The sequence below is a fragment of the Xyrauchen texanus genome, chromosome 1 (assembly GCF_025860055.1).
Source record: "Xyrauchen texanus isolate HMW12.3.18 chromosome 1, RBS_HiC_50CHRs, whole genome shotgun sequence".
NCBI lineage: Eukaryota > Metazoa > Chordata > Actinopteri > Cypriniformes > Catostomidae > Xyrauchen > Xyrauchen texanus.
In genome coordinates, this window is record NC_068276.1 from 61032336 (window position 1) to 61052792 (window position 20457).

The window sequence follows — 20457 nt, forward strand, 5'->3', positions numbered from 1 at the left end:
ATTAATAAAAAATTATAAATAAATAAAAAAAAATATAATATATATATATATATATATATATATATATATATATATAAAATATTTTATGTACATTTCCATAATAATTTAACTGTTAATAAAAAATATATAAAATATTTTAAGTCCATTTCAATATAATTTATTTAATTATTAATAAAAAATTTATTAAATAATAAAAAATATATAACATATTTTAAGTACATTTCAATAATAGTTTAATTATAAATAAAAAAATACAATAAATAATAAAAAATATATAAAATATTTGAAGTATATTTCAATAATTTATTTATTAATAAAAAAAATATATATAAAATATTTTAAGTACATTTCAATAATAATTTAATTAATTATTAATAAAAAATTAATTAAATAATATCTCCATAATTTGCTATATTACCCTGGAATTAATAATAAAACAAACATAAAAAAACTAAAAAAACAAGACTATATAAACTTGCAAACTTTTTACAGTATATTTAATTTATGTACATTTAATGTTATAATTTAATTATAATAAATAATAATAAAACGATTCAAATAAAAAAAAGTGCTGACAAATTAAGTCAATTTGTAATTTTTCTGAAATTAAGTCAATTTGTAATCCACTATTATTTGTTTTCCTTTTTTGGAAAGTCAAGGAAACATAATTTATTTTGCTGTTGGAGCATTTGGGAACGCACAGATGATATTTGTCATAATATCCCATTCACTGCTATTGATGTTTAACCCGCTTTAGTTAAACCCCGGAAACGTGAAAAGGGTTAACCGAGATTCTGTTCGGGTGTTTATACCTGTAGTTCTGTGATGGTGGAACATGTGAATATCCATGAGGTTCTCCAGGTTCTCAGCCAGTGTTCTCCGGTCTAGACCAGTGAGCTTGTCTGCATTCTGAATGCTCTTGGACTGCCAATCTGTCCAGTATATTCTGTCTTCATGAAGCGTCAAACCAAACGGATGAGGCAACTGACTGCCAATCAACACCTTCAATAGAGAAGGGAGAAGAACGTTCTTGTCTGAGAAAAAAAACATACTTTTTCTACACTTCTACATTTTGGAATTTGGATATTAAATGCAGAAATGCAACGGTTTACCTGTCTGCCAGATCCATCAAAGTTGCCATATTCAATGGTCTTGACGCTGGCATCAGCCCAGTACAGTCTCTCGGTCTGGTAGTCGATTGTTAATCCATTGGGCCAGGTCAAGTTCGTCGAGATGATAACCGTACGGTTGGACGCGTCCATTCCAGCTCGCTCAATCTTTGGATTTGCACCCCAATCTGTCCAGTACATGTATCTATGACGGGACAAAACAGAATCTGTATATTCCTGCAATGTTCTCCTGATGTATTGGCTATAAATCTACATGACCTACCCTCCGATTGGATCAACAACAATGTCTCGGGGACGGTCGAGATTCTCCCAGATGAGAACCGTGCGCATGCTTCCATCAGTGTTCGAAACTTCAATTCGATCCAAGCCTAAGAATGTAAAGTCAATTATTCATCTTTTTCTCAATTTAGCACTTTAGTTAAAGATGAAGTGTGTACATTTGAACAAAGCAAGTGTTCGTAGAGGTATTAAATGGCTTCACCTTTAAAATCTAGTCTTAAAGCTGCACTACGAATGATTTTTGGGGGGTTACATCAATAAAGGTTCATTATTGAGTGAGTACATTAAAAAATCCAAAGTCGCAGATGTTCACCACTCGTCCTTGTGTGTGCACCTCATGTTCACACGCTCAGACAGAAGGTCCGGCTTTGTCGCGACTCGTTTGAGAGTCGAAGCGGAAAATCAAGTGCAACAGCTGTTCAGCAGTGCCATGAAATCATTCTCCTAATGGATTTATAAGGGTTTATGTTTACCGATCGCATTGTTTATCATTTCAGTTTTTCCCAGTAAAGATACGGTTACATGTTGACTAATATTCATGACCGAGTATTTTATACCAGTCGTTCATGCATGCCATCTTTATAAACCTTGATAATACAATGTCTGCCAAGTGAAGTGGGATTGATAAACACAGTGATGAAACCTCTGGACAAACTCAGTATTCCTTTCAAGTCGGTCACTTCGATGCTGCGTCAGCAGATGATGCATTGTAGCAGTTTCGAGATTCCCTAAGTGTGTGTGTGCGCTGTTTTCTTAGACAATTTTTTTACCTCAAAGAAATGCACAAGTGTTGTCGTCACTTTCTATAGACCTTTTTAGCAAAAAAAATATTATTATTATCATTTATATTACCGTTTTGGCTGACAAAGACCTAACGGTCTAAAAACGTTGCAAGCGAGTTTAAGCCAATAAATAATTTTTGGAGGAATAAATAAGTGTGCGGACACTTAGCATATTTTCCATTTAGCATATAGCCTGTTTAACCAGATAATCCACTATGGGTACAAGCAGTAGCGGCTCGTGACCACCGATATAGGTGGGGCAGATATTCCTCATAGTGTGTTTTTATTTAATTAAATTTTTTACATTATTCAACTGGTTCAACTGACTTGAAGATCAATCTAAATGTTCACTCAAATGTTGTTTTAAAATGTTAAGTGTTGTTGAAGAGAAAGCTATGGTGAAATATCTCTATTCATACATAAACAGACGTATGTGCAATTGAAAATTTTCACAGAAGTAAAAATTTATAAAATACATGCTTAGTAATAATAATAATAATAATAATAATAATAATAATAGTTGTAAATAGGTTCGGAGTAGAAATGTTTCAAACCGCATAAACCTATGCTACTGTATACATCCCCTTGTCCCCTTGCAAAATAAGATAGAAAAAGTAAATATGGGAAAAATAACGTTTTTTTCAGTTCGGCGCTACAGAGATCAAAGGCTTTTTGACATACACATTTTCAGACCCAAGTTGTTTTGATTGCAGATTTGTCTAGTATTTTCAATAGAAACAACACGCTGTTACACGCATGTTCCTCTATAGCGCTCGCCACGTTCCCAATCGGTCACTCTGCTGATGCGCACTTACACTAAATTACTTCTGGAGTGGAGGTGGCGTAGTGGGCTAAAGCACAGGGCTGTTAATCAGATGGTCGCTGGTTCTAACCCCACGGCCACCACCATTGTGTCCTTGAGCAAGGCATTTAACTCCAGGTTGCTCCGGGGGGATTGTCCCTGTAATAATTGCACTGTAAGTCGCTTTGGATAAAAGCATCTGACAAATGTACTTCTGCTTTGGCTCTACGTTTATGGGCAGATTAATTTCTGCCCCAAAGCATCTCAATGCTCGTTGCAGTACCATCTTTGACCACAGATTTCCATTGGAAAAATCAGGGTCGCTAATATCCAAATAATATCCAAAACCAAACCGAAACGGCCCAGTTTAAACAAAATGATTGTGCCCCCTTTTCTCTGTTGCGATTGACTGATGTGGAAGCACGCATGCTCGCTTGCTTTATGCTTCAAGTTTAACAGCGACTCGCTTGTGATTAGACGAACAGATTTGCAAAATGGTAAGAGTTCCTCTGTGCATGCCGCAAACATCCGACTAATTGATAATGAAATTCCTTGTCGATTACTTTTATTATTGATTATTCTCAATTTTACGGATTAGTTGTTACAACACAAGTTTTGGAGACACTAATATTCAATTCAATTGAGTAGAGTCAACTTATTCGGGTTTAGTTTAGAATTGTATGTTGTTGGGTGAACTAATCCTTTAATGGAAGTGAATAAAACTGAAAGGTGCCATAGCAAGACTAGTCATGATTTCAATCCGATTTTTGGGAATTGAATGATGCATTCATTTTAGGAGATTAATTAGAAGTAGACGTATTACTACAGTTCTTACCTGCATCAGTCCAATAGAGTTTGTGTGTGAGCCAATCAACAGCGAGACCTGCAGGACTTTCCAAACTGGTGTCCACCACAACCTGAGATAAATAAAACGGCTTCGGTTAAATTCCATGGAACTACAGTACAGCCACGTCAAATGAGCCCCCCTAAATTCCCACAAACCTCCTGTATGGTACCATCCCATTTCGCTCTGTTAATGGAGTCTGTGGTGACATCAGTCCAGTATATGTATCGCTCACTGGAATCCCAGTCCAAAGCCACTGCGTTACGAACATCGGCCAGTGGGATGACATCATCCAACTTGTCCTCGGTGTCGAAGCTGATTCGACGGATGTCCGTCCTTCGGGCAAAAAGCAGGAACTTGTCAAGACCTGATCAAAGACCAAAGGTCTCCTGTCAGTTCTTCATCAGGATCATCAGTATCAACAAGCTCAAAGTTATTCAGTCAGACGTTTGCTCATTACAAACTCAAAATGACACATTTGGCATGAAATGATGAAATAACATTCTTATTTAAAGAATACAATGGCATTACAATCTCTTCTAGGTTCATGCTTTGAGGTTATCTATGGGTGTTTCTTCATCAAAACGAACACTTTTCAACTTTTTTTCCCTTTTATTATATGAAGGTCTCATTAAAACAGAATCTGAAACTTTTTACCAAGCCTTCATCATTTATTTTGATTACTTTTTAAATGCTTTATATGTACAGATTTGACTATTTTAGCCTTGTCCCAGACCCCTACTTCCGATATTAAATGGCGGAAATAAATTTTACAACGTAAACCATGTTTAAAACTATGATCATCTAAGAAAAGAGCCTAATAGATACCCATTCACACCCATTCACACACCAATGATGGCAGAGATGCTATGTAAGCCGCTAGCCTGCCATTGGGAGCAGCTTGGGGTTCAGTGTCTTGCCCAAGGACACTTCGGCATGTGGAGTCGTGTGGGCCGGGAATCGAACCGCCAACCCTGCGATAAGTGGCCGACCCGCTCTACCACCTGAGCCAGGACTTTGAGGCGTATACACATTTTTGTCCAATCAAACACACTCTGGAATGAGGAAGTCCCTCTACATAATAACACCGGACACTGACTAGCAATAGCAAGTAGCAAATCACATTCATGGCTGTGATTATTTGATTATTAAGAACATTTCTAAAGGCAATTTCTCTCCTGTTTTTGTCATCTTAACGAAAAGGTTTCCAGAAGTGCATCTACTGTTAAACGTTGATTTGGCAATGCTAACAAATGGTTTGTGAGATTATTGATTAGACAGACGCATGTGTGTTAATGAAGGGACGATGACATTCATGCAGAAATGATCTCTCAGGATATTTGCTGATATACTAAGACTAGCAGACACACAGTGTTACAAAAATGAGTTCTTGTGACAGTACTCACTCGTGGCACAGTTATAGTGGTCCACCATATTGAAGCCTGTAGGACATGTGCAGGTGAATGTCTCATTGCTGGGGAGACACAGGTGACTGCAGCCCCCGTTATCGTTACCACAGCGATTTCTCCCACCTACAAACAACGAGAGAAGAGGTTTCTATCAACATTAATTTATAATGCTTTTAAAATGGATATGGTTAATTTGAACTTGTTTAGTGAAACATATTGTTAATCAGATTTTTTCTGAAGTGATCAGCATGAGATCTTTTCACTGCGTGTTGAGAACAAAAGTTGCTCCGTGTAATGTGTGTCCAAAACGAGATCCACACAACCCATCGGTGTCATTGATTACCGTCTCTTTTAATACTTTTTCTGTTCTTTACAGTCAGTTATTGATAAAAACATTTCATTCTAATCATGCATTGCACAGATGAGGTAAAGCCATTCGAGTCCTCTAGTTAACATGCGCTCATTTACAGACACTGTTTACACAAATGCCAGTTATTTTTAAAGAGACAGTACCGGTTTTATCACGTGTTCAACAAATAGTACAAATTCTGCAATTTACAAATAAATATGTAACAGAAATAATGTATGAAATATAATATATTGTATATAATAATATATAATTTATTGATTGAATACATTTATCAGATCATTTTTAAAAAGACAAAATGTGACCAAATCATGAAAAAGTAATAAAATATAATTAATAATATTAATATTTTCCTACGGTACTTAGTTAAAAGGCTCAACTATAATATAAATTAAATGAATTATAGAATACATTTACTTTAATATCCATTATTGTATATTATTACATTATAATAATACATAAAATTACTGTGCATATATTACAGTAGCATTTTATAATCAAAAGAAAAGTATAATTTGTATTAAATTTATACTGCATGTCTGTACATTATATACGGTATATATGAAGCTGAGATATATATATGTATATATATACACACACACACACACACACATACAGTATATATACACACACACACACACACATACATACAGTATATACACACACACACACACACACACACACACACACACACACACACACACACACACACACACACAACTGGTTAAAACTTTTGAAACACTATAATGAAATGTTTCTCGTGATCTTAAAAATCTTTTGATCTGAAGGCGTATGCTAAATGTTTCAAATGAGTTTTGTGGACAAAAATATAATTGTGCCATCATATTTCTTTCTTTCTTTATAAAACTAAAATGTAATAAAAAACAAGTTTTGGAAATTGATGACTTGGATATATATAAAAGATATTCAAATAAATACAATGCATTACATTCTTGTGGTAAGTGGTTACCCACTCAATAATAAAGAATGAGTGGGTAACCAAACTTTAGACAAATAGTGTATATGTGAACATCTTATGCTGTATTATGATAAACCGTTAATAATCTGACCTGCTGGCTGCCTCTGTGGATGTAGCGTATGGATGTCCATGGGGAAATGCAGTTTATTCCGGATTACTTCCTGGTTCTTGCCAGTGAACTTGTTTGCACTGTTGATACTCTTGGTGTGCCAGTCTGTCCAATAGAGACTGTCTTCAAACACTGTGATGGCGAAGGGATGTGGAAGACCTGGCAGAGACGGACAGATGATTGACAGATCAAGACCATGGGTGAGCGAATTGTCAGAAATACAGTATTGCAAAAGACACACAATGTTCCGAGAGCGAACCACATTATAGCGACCCCGAGGAGGTTACCCCATGTGACTCTAACCACCATAGGAACCAGGACAATTTGGTTGCTTAGGAGACCAGGCTGGAGTCACTCAGCACGTCCTGGATTCGAACTCGCGACTCCAGGGGTGGTAGTCAGCGTCTTTACTCACTGAGCTACCCAGGCCCCGTCGAACATAATTTTTTAAAAGTACTATTCATTTTTTTGTGCAAAACATTTTAATGAGGAACAAATGAGTGAATGCACCTTTAAGTGAATACAAATCTGAACTATGAGCAACAGACAGCAAATTAAATCCTCAAGATTATTAAATCCGCATGATGAACCTAAAATGTGGTGTTTGGACATTATTGATAATGCCTATAATTCAACTGCAAAATATAAAAGCAATTTTCTTTCATCTTGTTTGAATGACTGCCACTTATAAAGCACATACTCGTAATTACAGTCATTGTTCAAAAACATTCAGTCAACAAGCTGAAGCTTAAATGAAGATTCATTGTGAAATGGGAGAAATTAATCAGACAAACAAAAAGCTGAACAAAACATGGTCAATACAGATACTTTGTGAAAAACTGCACCAATTTCAATTAGTCTCTCACATTGTTTATTGTCTATAAATAACTTTTCACTTTATAAACTTTTCCTCTTCTAAAAAGGAAAGACCAGCTTAAACCAGAAATAATTATTCATGCTGGTCCAGGCTGAATTAAGCTGGTTGAGTGCTGATCTACAACGTGGACGAGCACAGCCATGTTTTTCATAAGCAAAGCTCAGTCGTTAAACCAGTATGGTCTTTCTGGTGAAGATGGTTGATCAAGGCAGACCTGCTGGTTAAGCTAGTTAAGATGCACACCAGCAGCTTATGTATGGGACTGGTCTCTGTAACACAACATATGCTGATGACCAGCTAAACAATTATTTTGATCAGGTTAAGACGCAACACTTTGTATCACAATAAAAGGTGTAACTTTATTTTGCAATCTATATTCAGTATATAAATGGGCCTGTAGCTCTCCTTGCAGTTTCATGTTTTTAACTTGTATCAAGTTGCTCAAAACCCTACAACTTACCAATTATTTTCATTGTGAAGCACAAAATATATTGTGTGTTTTCTAGCATTAAAAAAAGCAAAGGGATGTTCACACCGAATTCGTAGTTGTGCTAAATAAGAAAAGATGCAGTTGCATGAACAGAACAGAACGCAGGTGTCTGGAGATGTTTTTTTTTTCTTCTAACTTGAGTGTTCTCTAAAAACCAAATGGGTCGCTCCTGCAAGAGATACAGTGTGAACGGGCCCTTAGATTGAGTGCAAAGGAATGTTTCGAGTTCAATATCATTTAAGCTCAATCAACAGTATGTGTGACATAATGTTGATTACAGTATAAAATATTTAGATCCATCCCTTGTTTATGTAAAAGGAAAAAGTGGATCCAGCAAGGCACTTACATTGGAAGTGAATGGGGCCAGGCCATAAACATTAAAAAAGCCACAAGATATAAACGCTATTCATGTTCAAATGTTTTTAGTGTGATAAAATCATGTACTAACATTATCATTATCTGAAGTTATATTAAATATTAAAACTTTGTTGTCATGAGGACAGAACACCATAAACCCTGTTATCTGGTAAATATTGTTACACTGGTAAATATCTGATTTTATTACAGTACAAATGTTTTTAAGAATAAACCTCACAAAGTGTTTTAAGATCTACAGTATGCTTAAAACAGGAAACAAACTACATTTAAGATATTCTGTGAAATCAATCTTAACATTTTATGCACTTTTGCTTCTTAAGCTATTTAAGCTTGTTTAAATGATGAAAACATAGTTTAGACTTTTTTTTCCTTTTTTTGCACAGTCTACTTTGATTGAACAACTTACCTGGAAGGAATTTTTCACCATACTGCTCAAAGATGAAAAGTGCTAAATTGGTTTTAGAAAATCTGTAGGGAATATGCATATGAATTGTCAGTAGCGACATATAAAAAGCTCTCAACACCCATTCTACCAAAATATAAGTGTTGAACGCCCCCCACCTTTATCTCCCCTCTCCTCCCCCTCTCTCTCTCCAGGTGTGCACACAGAGCGGGGCGGTCGAGTGATCTTATCGGTAAACAGAGGCAGGGCTGGGTTTGAGTTAACAGGGCAGGTTGACCTTTGCATCTAGTTTTTCTTTTGTTTGAAACAGCCATCTGCGCTCCCTCCTTGCTGGTACCCTTTTTCCTTCACCAATGTTTTCTACTCAACATCTCTTTTGAGAGTGTATTCACCCTGATTTCTTTAATGCTGGTGTCTATCTGGCTGACTTTCTCATCGAGAGGAACCTTTGTGAACATTTAGAGCTCAGTTTTCAGGTGTAAATATTTCCCTCCTCTCCCAGGTGCACGGCTATTATGTTCCTGCTCATCTAACATGCCAAAACAAAAATAAAACCACCCACAGAGATACTAGTGTGTGTGTGTGTGTATTTGTGTCAGCTGGTTGCACTCTACCACATAACAAAGAAACATTCACAAGACATCCACTGTACTGTGGCCCCCATGAATCAAAACACTTTTTGGGTAAAATATTGCTGTTTTGCCAACATCCGTATCACATGGAACATCCAGGAACTTCATTTTCTTAATCCATTTAATGTATTCAGTATTTCTGGAAACGTAAACCTCTTCATATGCAAGTTAGACGTTTTTCCTAACTGAAATGCATTACTGAGATTAAAGTAATACATATAACAGAATAAAAATTAATCTAGGTTTACTGTAACCAGGATCAAAATGATTCATTCAATTTAACCCCGATTCTTGTAAAATAAGATTTACGTTTTGTGAAAAACCACTTGACAACGTTTTATTTAATCCTAGTGATTGCACGAGAACTTGTGACGTTTAAAGCTAAAAACAAATGGAAATATTAAATGGAGTTGAAATAATTTTATTATATAACAAGAAAGCAATTGCCATTAATGCCTTATGAAAATATAGTTTTATGAGGAAAATATTGTATTCTGAACAATATTGTTTAGATCCATTTGTGAAGCATCACTAAGATCATGATTTAATTTTTAATAATAGAAAGATAATTATGATATTTTTATTTAATGTTAATATATTAATAAATGTAATATTTACCCTGTCCAAATGGTTAAATTTGTAGCATTTTATAATAATGTTATATTTTGCTAACATTAGTTAACTAAACTACTTCACATGAACTAACAACAATAATTGTATTGCAAGCAAAAGTCTTAGTTAAGACTTAAAGATAAACAAACACATTTTTTAAATGAAAGGTTGTATATGCTAACATTAGATAACAATAAATTATTGTTAATTTAATGCAAATACCTGATGCATAAACTAATGTTAACAAATAGAAAATTGTTGTAATTGTTCAAATGAGTTCATGCATCAGGTATCTGCATTTGCATAATTAACACAATAGTTAACATGAACTAACAATTAACAACAGTTTTTCAATAAATTATCGTCAACCAAGATTAGCAAATAATGTAAAGGGTAATTGTTCATTGTTAGTTCATGATACCCAATATATTAACTCATGTTAATGTATAGAACCTCATCGTAAAGTATTGCCATATTTAATGATAGGATGAAGGTTTTGGGGTATTTGTTACCTTGACTGATGACTGCTTTTCTATTTTTGCCATCCAGGTCAGCGCGTTCGATGACGTGGTGTTTGGCGTCCACCCAGTACATCCGGTGACTGGCGTAGTCTATGGTGAGTCCATTGGGCCAAAACAGGTGTGTATCTGCGATGATTTTACGATCAGAGCCATCCATGTTAGCATATTCAATGCGTGGCATGTTGCCCCAGTCAGTCCAGTAAATCTTCCTGAAGACAGAACATTAACTGAAATGTCTTCATGTTTTAGTCAACAATGCAAAAAGCCGTGGCTTTCACATTCAGGCATCACTTTCGAGCCCAGATCAGGTAATAGGAATTTTAAATGGGAAATGATAGGCTGAATTCACTCATGGATAAATTGAAATCGAAACTCGTGGATCGAAATGACAGAAATGGATGAAAAACTCAAACTATACACAATTTGTTCTTATAACCTTAAAGGTCCTATAAATTAGGCTTAATTTTCTTTATGCAAAATATTCATATTTATTATTAAATAATAATAATAACAATAAAATATTATTATTAATAAAAATCCAAAGTAGAAATATATATGAAGCATTATACTTATAATATTTTGTGCTTATGATTTGAGTGAATGTGACCTGGACATGTTTTGTGAGATTCAACCATGAAATTTAAAAACTACTTCAACAACAAATTGACTAAATATTTCTTAATTTGCGTAAACAGAATGAGAACATGGATCCATCATGCCTTGTTACCACTGTGCAGGCTGGTGGTGGTGGTGTAATGGTGTGGGGGATGTTTTCTTGGCACACTTTAGGCCCCTTAGTGCCAATTGGGCATCGTTTAAATGCCACGGCCTACCTGAGCATTGTTTCTGACCATGTCCATCCCTTTATGGCCACCATGTACCCATCCTCTGATGGCTACTTCCAGCAGGATAATGCACCATGTCACAAAGCTCGAATCATTTCAAATTGGTTTCTTGAACATGACAATGAGTTCACTGTACTAAAATGGCCCCCACAGTCACCAGATCTCAACCCAATAGAGCATCTTTGGGATGTGGTGGAGCAGGAGCTTCGTGCCCTGGATGTGCATCCCACAAATCTCCATCAACTGCAAGATGCTATCCTATCAATATGGGCCAACATTTCTAAAGAATGCTTTCAGCACCTTGTTGAATCAATGCCACATGTAGAATTAAGGCAGTTCTGAAGGCGAAAGGGGTCAAACACAGTATTAGTATGGTGTTCATAATAATCCTTTAGGTGAGTGTATATATATATATATATATATATATATATATATATGTATATATATATTAAATGTATTCATGGTTGCATTCTCTTTGCACTAGAAGTTTCAGTCACAATAACAAATTCCGTGTGTGTGTGTGTGTGTGTGTGTGTGTGTGTGTGTGTGTGAGCATACTTGGCAATAAAGCTTGAGAGCATCAATTATTTGGAAAAGAGCAGCCATGACAATCTTCAAAATTTCTACTTTTGTGTTCCATGGACAAAGCAATATTTCGAATGACATGAGGGTGAGTAAATGATGACAATTGTTACTTATTTTTGGGTGAACTAGACTTCATCATGATGCAAACCATCAATAAACCTTCAGAACAGATCAGTGAGTTTTGCAACAGACACAAGTAAATCTCTTTACTCTTCTCTTTATCCTGAGCCTAATCATGTTGCAGTGGGACAAAGAGTGTTCAGAATTAAGGCAGATTTCAGAAAGCGCTGTGACGGGTGTCGACTGCTGCTCAAATCTTGTGACAGGCTCTGGATCAACTTTCTGGACAGCCTTTGAGATCACAAGCAAATTGGCTCATGAAGTGCAACCAGAAGTCACCACAAAGATTATTTTGTACTACCATGGTATTAGGATCTAAAACATCTACTGTAGCATGTGCAACCACAGTACATTTTTAAGGGGTTCACGGACCATCTTAGCAATATTTGCTTTATTGGCCCTCTCCATAATGGGCATGACAGTCAAGTCGCATATAATATTTTGTGTAAAACCCAAGAACTGGTCAGAATATTTACCCTTCAATGGGGTGTAGAGCAATGGCTCGCGGTTTCTCCATTTTCTGCCATAAAAGCACTTTACGGTGTGTGCCGTCCAGATTGGCCAGTTCAATACGAGACGTCCCTGAATCAGTCCAGTACAGTTTATCATGAATCCAGTCTATTGCCAGACCACCTGAGAAAACACAAAAGGTTAGTCCTTTGCAAGTCACTGCTGCATCATGTGTTGCATATTATACAAGTGTTATACTCTATACACAGTATATACATATATACACACACACACACAGTATATAAACAACAGTTCGTTCCGGTCCTCGAATCTGATACTGAGACGTTCTATGAGCACTGATGTCTCAGAAAATCAGCACTTGGACGTTTCACTGTTTGTGGCGTTCAAAACTAAAGTTTAAGAACAGCACAGATGTATAAAAGAGCTGCAGCATGCGTCATCTCGTTATTCCCTGTGACATTAAATATATTAGCCAGCAGGTGCATTGAGTCAGTGCGTTTTCTCTGAAGTCATCGCCATTGTCTCTCACTCCATGATCAATTGGATTACTACTACACTACTACAGCTGGGAAATACAGTTAAACAGCTTCAGCATTAAGGCTCATCACAGCTGAGAGACACAACTGACGGAGTAATTGCACATACGCTTACCTCATACTATTGGATACCGGAGTGTCCGCATTGTGAAATAACATTCAACATGGCACAGGAGAGTACGCATCGGCTACCGCGAAATACTCAGGGAGGACCCAACACTCAGAAACACTCAAACCAGCCCATCTGGCACCAACAATCATCCATGTGATCTAATCAGCCAATCGTGTGGCATCAGTGCGGTGCATAAAATCAAGCAGATACGGGTCAGGAGCTTCAATTAATGTTCACATCAACCAGAAGAATGGGGAGAAAATATTGACCTCAGTGGTTTGGACAATCGTGTGACATCAGCGCGGTGCATAAAATCATGCAGATACAGGTCAGGAGCTTCAATTAATGTTCACATCAACCAGAAGAATGGGGAGAAAATATTGACCTCAGTGGTTTGGACAATCGTGTGGCATCAGTGCGGTGCATAAAATCACATAACGTCACAATGAAAACATTTTAATTTTGGGGTAAAATACGGCCTTTGTTCTTGATAGGTTTTTTAGATTCAGATTGATAATGAAGCTCAATAGCAGTTCAACTTTGGAAGAGTGACTGTATACTGTTTAAAGTATACAGCTGATGTAAATGTACTGATCATGCATCATCCGTGTACCTGGACTCTCCAGTCCTGTGGACACCACCTCCTCCACATTGCTGCCGTTGAGACTGGCTCTCATGATGCGGTCCAGAGTGACATCAGACCAGAACACCATCTCTCTGCTGTGATGGAAGTCCAGTGCGATGGCATTCTCCAGATTATTCAGTAACAGCGTGTATTCAGAGCGGTGCGGCAGAACCTGACGGATATCAATACGATTGGCAAACAACAGGACCGGTTCTGGACCTGAGAACAAAGAAGACGAAAGGTAAAAGCAGGAAAACATGGCTACTTATTCTAATGAAAGAATCTCAGCTAAAACGTTATTATATTTAACATCAGAGATGATGAGCAGTCATCTTGGTACCAAACGACCAAAGCTTTTCTGTTACATTAAATATATACAGTACATTTAGTCTCACCCAAAGCCTTGCAGCTGCGTTTGTCAGGTCGTAGTTCATAACCCTGGACACACCAGCACTGGAAACCTCCTTCAATATTGGTGCAGCCTTGACTACAATAACCTTCATCTGCACACTCATCCACATCTGAGGTCAAAGCACAGGAGCAGGACAGATGAGGTGAGATGAAAAACAATAGGAGAAACCTTTGTTAGTTTGTGACACCTTTAGTCCAGCAAGAGGATTCAAGCAAAAACAGCAACAACTTAACCCTTGTGCAACCTTCGGGACATTTTTGTCTTTCATCGTTTTATCGATCATTTTGGTTGTGTTAATGCCAACGGCATAAATATTGCCAAAGGTGTCTATATTGGGGGGAATTTTGATATTTCAACCTCAGTTCCTAAAATACATCTATAACACACTGTGTACACACAATAGTCACACTCGGGACCTTCAGGACAAAAATGTCCCCATTGAAACGGCAATATTTGATCCCAGTGATATTAAAGCATAACATCATGAATTCTGTGATATTGTGCTTTCATTACAGAGGCTTCACATGTTGTTTCAAAATTAAACATTATTATTTTCAACATAATAATGATGGCGCCATTTTTACATGTTTAGCCTATGGAGCAAATACATGCTTTTCCCCTATTCTCAGTTTGCTGTATTATAGAGCGCTGCAGGCCAACTGAATGAATGATGCAGCTAAAATTGTGTGTGTGTGTGTGTGTGTGTGTGTGTGTGTGTGTGTGTGTGTGTGTGTGTGTGTGTGTGTAAAACATAAGTGCCAATGTGAACAAACTGGCATTTAAAGGGTTAAACTCATTGAAAATAGACAATAATATTAATATAAAATATTATTATGGCAGTTTTTTGGCATGGACATTTTTGTCATCAAGGACCTCTGAGAACTTGTTTTTTATGGACGCACAACATTTCAATGTTGTGTTTCAGGGGTCAATTTCACCCCTGAAACACATTGCGAAAAGTGAGCTTAAACACCACACATATTTGAAAATTACAAATTAAACATTATTGATTAGTAAAAAATGTATTTACTAATTTTTTTTTATTTTATATAGCAAATACATTTTAAATAATTTTATTTGTGAAAAAATATATATATATATATATTTTACAGTATTTATGCATTAAATATTTATTAAACATTTACTGTGATCCAAAATCTCTTTAATATGCTAAAAGTGCACTAAACTACACCACACATCTGGATATATGCCAGGTTATAACACTCTTCATGACTAATAAAAAATATTAACAAGTAACTATTTTTAATCAAATTCAGTTTACCTCCTGCTTTCCTCGGGCAGTATAGCATAATGTTTATTGTACTGGGCAAATAGCACAGATATTTTGTGAAAAATGCCACACATAATTGCCATAAATAAATGCCAAACAGCCTAATTTACAAAGAAAGGAAGCGTGTTTATGCAGAAATGAATGACAATTACTAATTCAGTGCTGTTGTGCCTTCTTCAACTAGATTGTGGGTAGTTAGTAAATAAGACACGGGTATTTGCGTTAAAGTACATCACGCAATAGTGGCGCAGCTGTTTAGTAAATTCACCAAGAGCCGGATCTAAGGGGGTGTTGGGTTATGCTTTGATCCCACAAATTACACCGATGCATATATTTTACCTATAAAAGACCATTTCTACTATCCAATAAATTTTAAATGGATTAAATCCCCTAAAATGAATTGCTCTTCTCTCACCTTTGCATGTCTTTCCATCCTGTGTCAACGTGTAGCCGGTGTGACACGTGCACTGCACCAAACTGCGTGACATCTGACATTTCTGTGAGCAGCCGCCGTTGTTAATGTTACAGTTGTCTTCACTAGACTTGGAGCCTATGAACATACATCAGACAAAAATAATCAGAGCAACTAAATGGATTATGGTCTCTGGTGCAGCGATTCTCAACTGGTGGGTTACAAGTCTGGAAGAGCAATGCTAAATGAAAATAATATAATGCAAATCACCATATTACTGTGTACAGTTAGAATAGCTAAATAAATAGACTTATACAGTTTTTACAAGCATGTTGTTAGGCATTGCTAGCATGTTTTAACATGTAGCTAGGCTTAGCTAGCATGTTTTAACATGTAGCTAAGCACTGCTAGCATGTTTTAGCATGTAGCTAGGCACAACTAGCATGTTGTTAGGCTTTGCTAACATGTTTTAGCCCGAAGAATGCGAAAAGAATGTAAAAGTGAAAGTGGAGATTTATAGTAAAAAAAGGACTTAAATATTGATCCGTTTCTCATCCACACCTCTCATATCGCTTCTGGAGACATGGATTTAACCACTGGAGTCTTACTTTTATGTTGCCTTTATGTGCTTTAGGAGCTTTAAGAGCTTTAGTTGTTGACAGCAAAAAACATTTGTCTATTTAAACTCTGTATTTTGGCACAAATTCATCCGTCGCTTGATAGAAGCTAGTCAGATGCATACCATTTCTGTGGCATGCACTCATCCTCAAAAACTATAAACAAATCTACACAATTGTTTTGTGCTGTGCATTACTGGCTGCCAAAATCATAAAACCATTGAAATTCCAGAGACATTTAGAAACAAACACTCCTGAAGGAACACCAGTTGAGAGCCACAGATCTAGTTTTCTAGATTTCTAAATTTAACTTGTCTTTTTCTGTATGCATGTAATAGGTATGGGATAATGTACAGTAAGATGGTTGTTATCTTAGCTAGGCATTTCTAGCATGTAACTAGATGTTTTAGCATATTGTTAGGCATTACTAGCATGATTTAGCTTGCAGCTAGGCATTGATAGCATGTTGTTATGTATTGCTAGCATGTTTTAACATGTAGCTGGGCACAGCTGGCATGCTGCTTTGCATTGCTAACATGTTATTAGGCATTTCAAGAATAAATTAACATGTAGCTAGGCATTGTTAGCATGTTGCTAGGCACTCCTGGCATGTTGCTAAGTACTGCTGGCATGTTGCTAGGCACTGCTGGCATGTTGCTAGGCACTGCTGGCATGTTGCTAGGCACTACTAGCAAGTTTTAGCATGTAGCTAGGCATTGCTAGCATGTTGTTAGTCTTTGCTAGTATGTTTTAACATGTACTTAAGCACTGCTAGCATGTTGTTAGGCTTGGCTAGCATGTATTAACAAGCTAGGCACTGCTAGCATGTTGTTCAGCTTGGCTAGCATGTTTTAACATATAGCTAGGCACAGCTAGCATGTTGTTAGGCTTTGCTAACATGTTTTAGCATGTATATAGGCACTGCAAGCATGCTGTTAGACATTGCTAGTATGCATATGTAGTTAGGCACTGCTAACATGTTCTAACTTGTTTGCTAGGCATTGCTAATTTGTTTTAGCATGTTGTTTTGCATTGCATGTATGTAGCTATAAATTCTCCTTCCTGCTCAGTAGGTGCACGAAGAATGCAAAAATGTGAAATGAATGTAAAAGTGAAAGTGGAGATTTATAGTAAAAAAAGGACTTCAATATTGATCGGTTTCTCATCCACACCTCTCATATCGCTATACATGGATGACCGGTCTGATATGACATAATCCACGGATGTGTGGTTGTTATTCTGAAATATCAGACCGCTAGATGGCACCATTGACTGAGAATAGAGTGTTCCAGAGACCCGTGTAATAATGTTTATGGACTCACGACAGTCCTGATGTGGATGTTCATCAGTTCCATCTTCACAGTCCTTGATGTCATTACAAACTTTACGCTGGCCAATACAGCGTCCGTTTCCACACAAGAACTGATCTACGGCACACGGAGGAGTTTCTGAAAAAGTTTAAGATGAAGAAAGGCGTAAGGAGGTGACTTACACAACAGAAGTAACAGAAACTAGATTTTAAAATGCATAAATGTCATTTGAGAGGTAAAACGTTTGTGTTGTCTCACCGGTCTTTTCACATCCTTCTTCGTCGCTGCCATCAGAGCAGTCGTCTTCGCCATCACATCGCCATGACAACCGCACACACCGACCGGACATACAGCGAAACTGATCGGCCATACACATCGATGTACCTAACAGCAAAAAGAGGCATGTCAAAGATGTGAAATCAACTCAAACACACATTAAATATGATTTTTTTAAAGAGAGAGAGATCCTTAATTAACATGCTCAACTCTCAGAGATCCTTTTTAAGCAAGCTGTGAATTAAATATGCAAAAACTGCAGTTGTGATAGATTTCTGAGAGCTGCTTAGTGTAATAATGGGATTTATTTTGCGTTAGCATGTGCCTTCTGTCTCTGATTTTGCTTTTGATAAGGCTGTGACAGATTGTCCGCTTGCAAAACCCAATAAATAGTGGAACTAAAGACTCACTGCAGTTCCTTTCGTCTGATTGGTCGTCACAATCAAACTCTCCGTCACATCGCCAGCCTGCGTTTATGCACATGCCGCTGCTGCACATGAACTCTGCTGAGCGACACGGCTGATGGGAGGCTGCGTTCACACACAAACACACACATTAGCTACTGCATAAGGAAAATCTGTCTTGAAAAGCGGAATAAGTGTTAATGCTAATAAAGGGTCGTATGTATATTATCTTTGAGAAATATCTCTGTGAGCACTTAAGTATAAGCCTTAAGATCAACAGGTGTTTAAAAACTTGTCACTGGAATCTTATTGCAATGCATCTGGTCCGTGCACGGCGTAACATCTTCACTGATCCTTTTATTTTATCTTTCAAAAACTGGTAAAAAAAATGTTCTAAGTAAGAAAATATAAGACATAAAGAAAGAGATGAGAATCGTACAGAATTTAACGATACTCGTTCCGATTCCTCTTAAAGGGACAGTTCACCCAAATGAAAATTCTCTCATTATTTACTCACCCTCATGCCATCCCAGATGTGTATGACTTACTTTCTGCAGGTGAACACAAATGAAGATTTTTAGAAGACTATCTCGGCTCTGTCGGTCCATACAATGCAAGTGAATGGCTAACAAAACTTTGAAGCCCCAAAAAGCACATAAAGGCAACATAAAAGACTCCAGTGGTTAAATCCATGTCTCCAGAAGCGATATGAAAGGTGTGCGTGAGAAACAGATCAATATTTAAGTTTTTTTCTTTCTGCTCACTGCCCAGTAGGTGGCGATATGCCCGAAGAATGCAAAAAGCATGTAAAAGTGAAAGTGGAGATTTATAGTAAAAAAAAAGGACTTAAATATTGATCTGTTTCTCATCCATACCTCTCATATCGCTTCTGGAGACATGGATTTAACCACTGGAGTCATACTTTTATGTTGCCTTTATGTGCTTTAGGAGCTTTAAAAGATCTGGTCATCATTCACTTACAGTGAGGAAAATAAGTATTTGAACACCCTGTTATTTTGCAAGTTCTCCCACTTGGAAATCATGGAGGGGTCTGAAATTGTCATCGTAGGTGCATGTCCACTGTGAGAGACATAATCTAAAAAACAAAATCCAGAAATCACAATATATGATTTTTTAACTATTTATTTGTATGATACAGCTGCAAATAAGTATTTGAACACCTGTCTATCAGCTAGAATTCTGACCCTCAAAGACCTGTTAGTCTGCCTTTAAAATGTCCACCTCCACTCCATTTATTATCCTAAATTAGATGCACCTGTTTGAGGTCGTTAGCTGCATAAAGACACCTGTCCACCCCATACAATCAGTAAGAATCCAACTACTAACATGGCCAAGACCAAAGAGCTGTCCAAAGACACTAGAGACAAAATTGTACACCTCCACAAGGCTGGAAAGGGCTACGGGGAAATTGCCAAGCAGCTTGGTGAAAAAAGGTCCACTGTTGGAGCAATCATTAGAAAATGGAAGAAGCTAAACATGAATGTCAATCTCCCTCGGACTGGGGCTCCATGCAAGATCTCACCTCGTGGGGTCTCAATGATCCTAAGAAAGGTGAGAAATCAGCCCAGAACTACACGAGAGGAGCTGGTCAATGACCTGAAAAGAGCTGGGACCACCGTTTCCAAGGTTACTGTTGGTAATACACTAAGACGTCATGGTTTGAAATCATGCATGGCACGGAAGGTTCCCCTGCTTAAACCAGCACATGTCAAGGCCCGTCTTAAGTTTGCCAATGACCATTTGGATGATCCAGAGGAGTCATGGGAGAAAGTCATGTGGTCAGATGAGACCAAAATGGAACTTTTT

The 20457-nt window shown here is 37.1% G+C and overlaps 1 protein-coding gene across 1 annotated transcript in view; it reads right to left on the reverse strand.

The window, feature by feature from the left end:
• LOC127644167 (low-density lipoprotein receptor-related protein 4-like) overlaps positions 1-20457 on the reverse strand; it is a 115570-nt gene that overhangs the window by 22261 nt on the left and 72852 nt on the right. Inside the window, exons 7-21 of the mRNA XM_052127210.1 lie at positions 18637-18756; positions 18209-18334; positions 17963-18088; positions 16027-16161; positions 14304-14429; positions 13897-14127; positions 12641-12797; positions 10606-10823; positions 6684-6860; positions 5244-5369; positions 3996-4204; positions 3829-3910; positions 1393-1498; positions 1113-1314; positions 813-1002 (exon numbers count right to left, since the gene is read on the reverse strand). Of these exons, the coding sequence (XP_051983170.1) occupies positions 813-1002; positions 1113-1314; positions 1393-1498; positions 3829-3910; positions 3996-4204; positions 5244-5369; positions 6684-6860; positions 10606-10823; positions 12641-12797; positions 13897-14127; positions 14304-14429; positions 16027-16161; positions 17963-18088; positions 18209-18334; positions 18637-18756 (2331 nt within the window). The remainder of the gene's footprint in view (positions 1-812; positions 1003-1112; positions 1315-1392; positions 1499-3828; positions 3911-3995; positions 4205-5243; positions 5370-6683; positions 6861-10605; positions 10824-12640; positions 12798-13896; positions 14128-14303; positions 14430-16026; positions 16162-17962; positions 18089-18208; positions 18335-18636; positions 18757-20457) is intronic.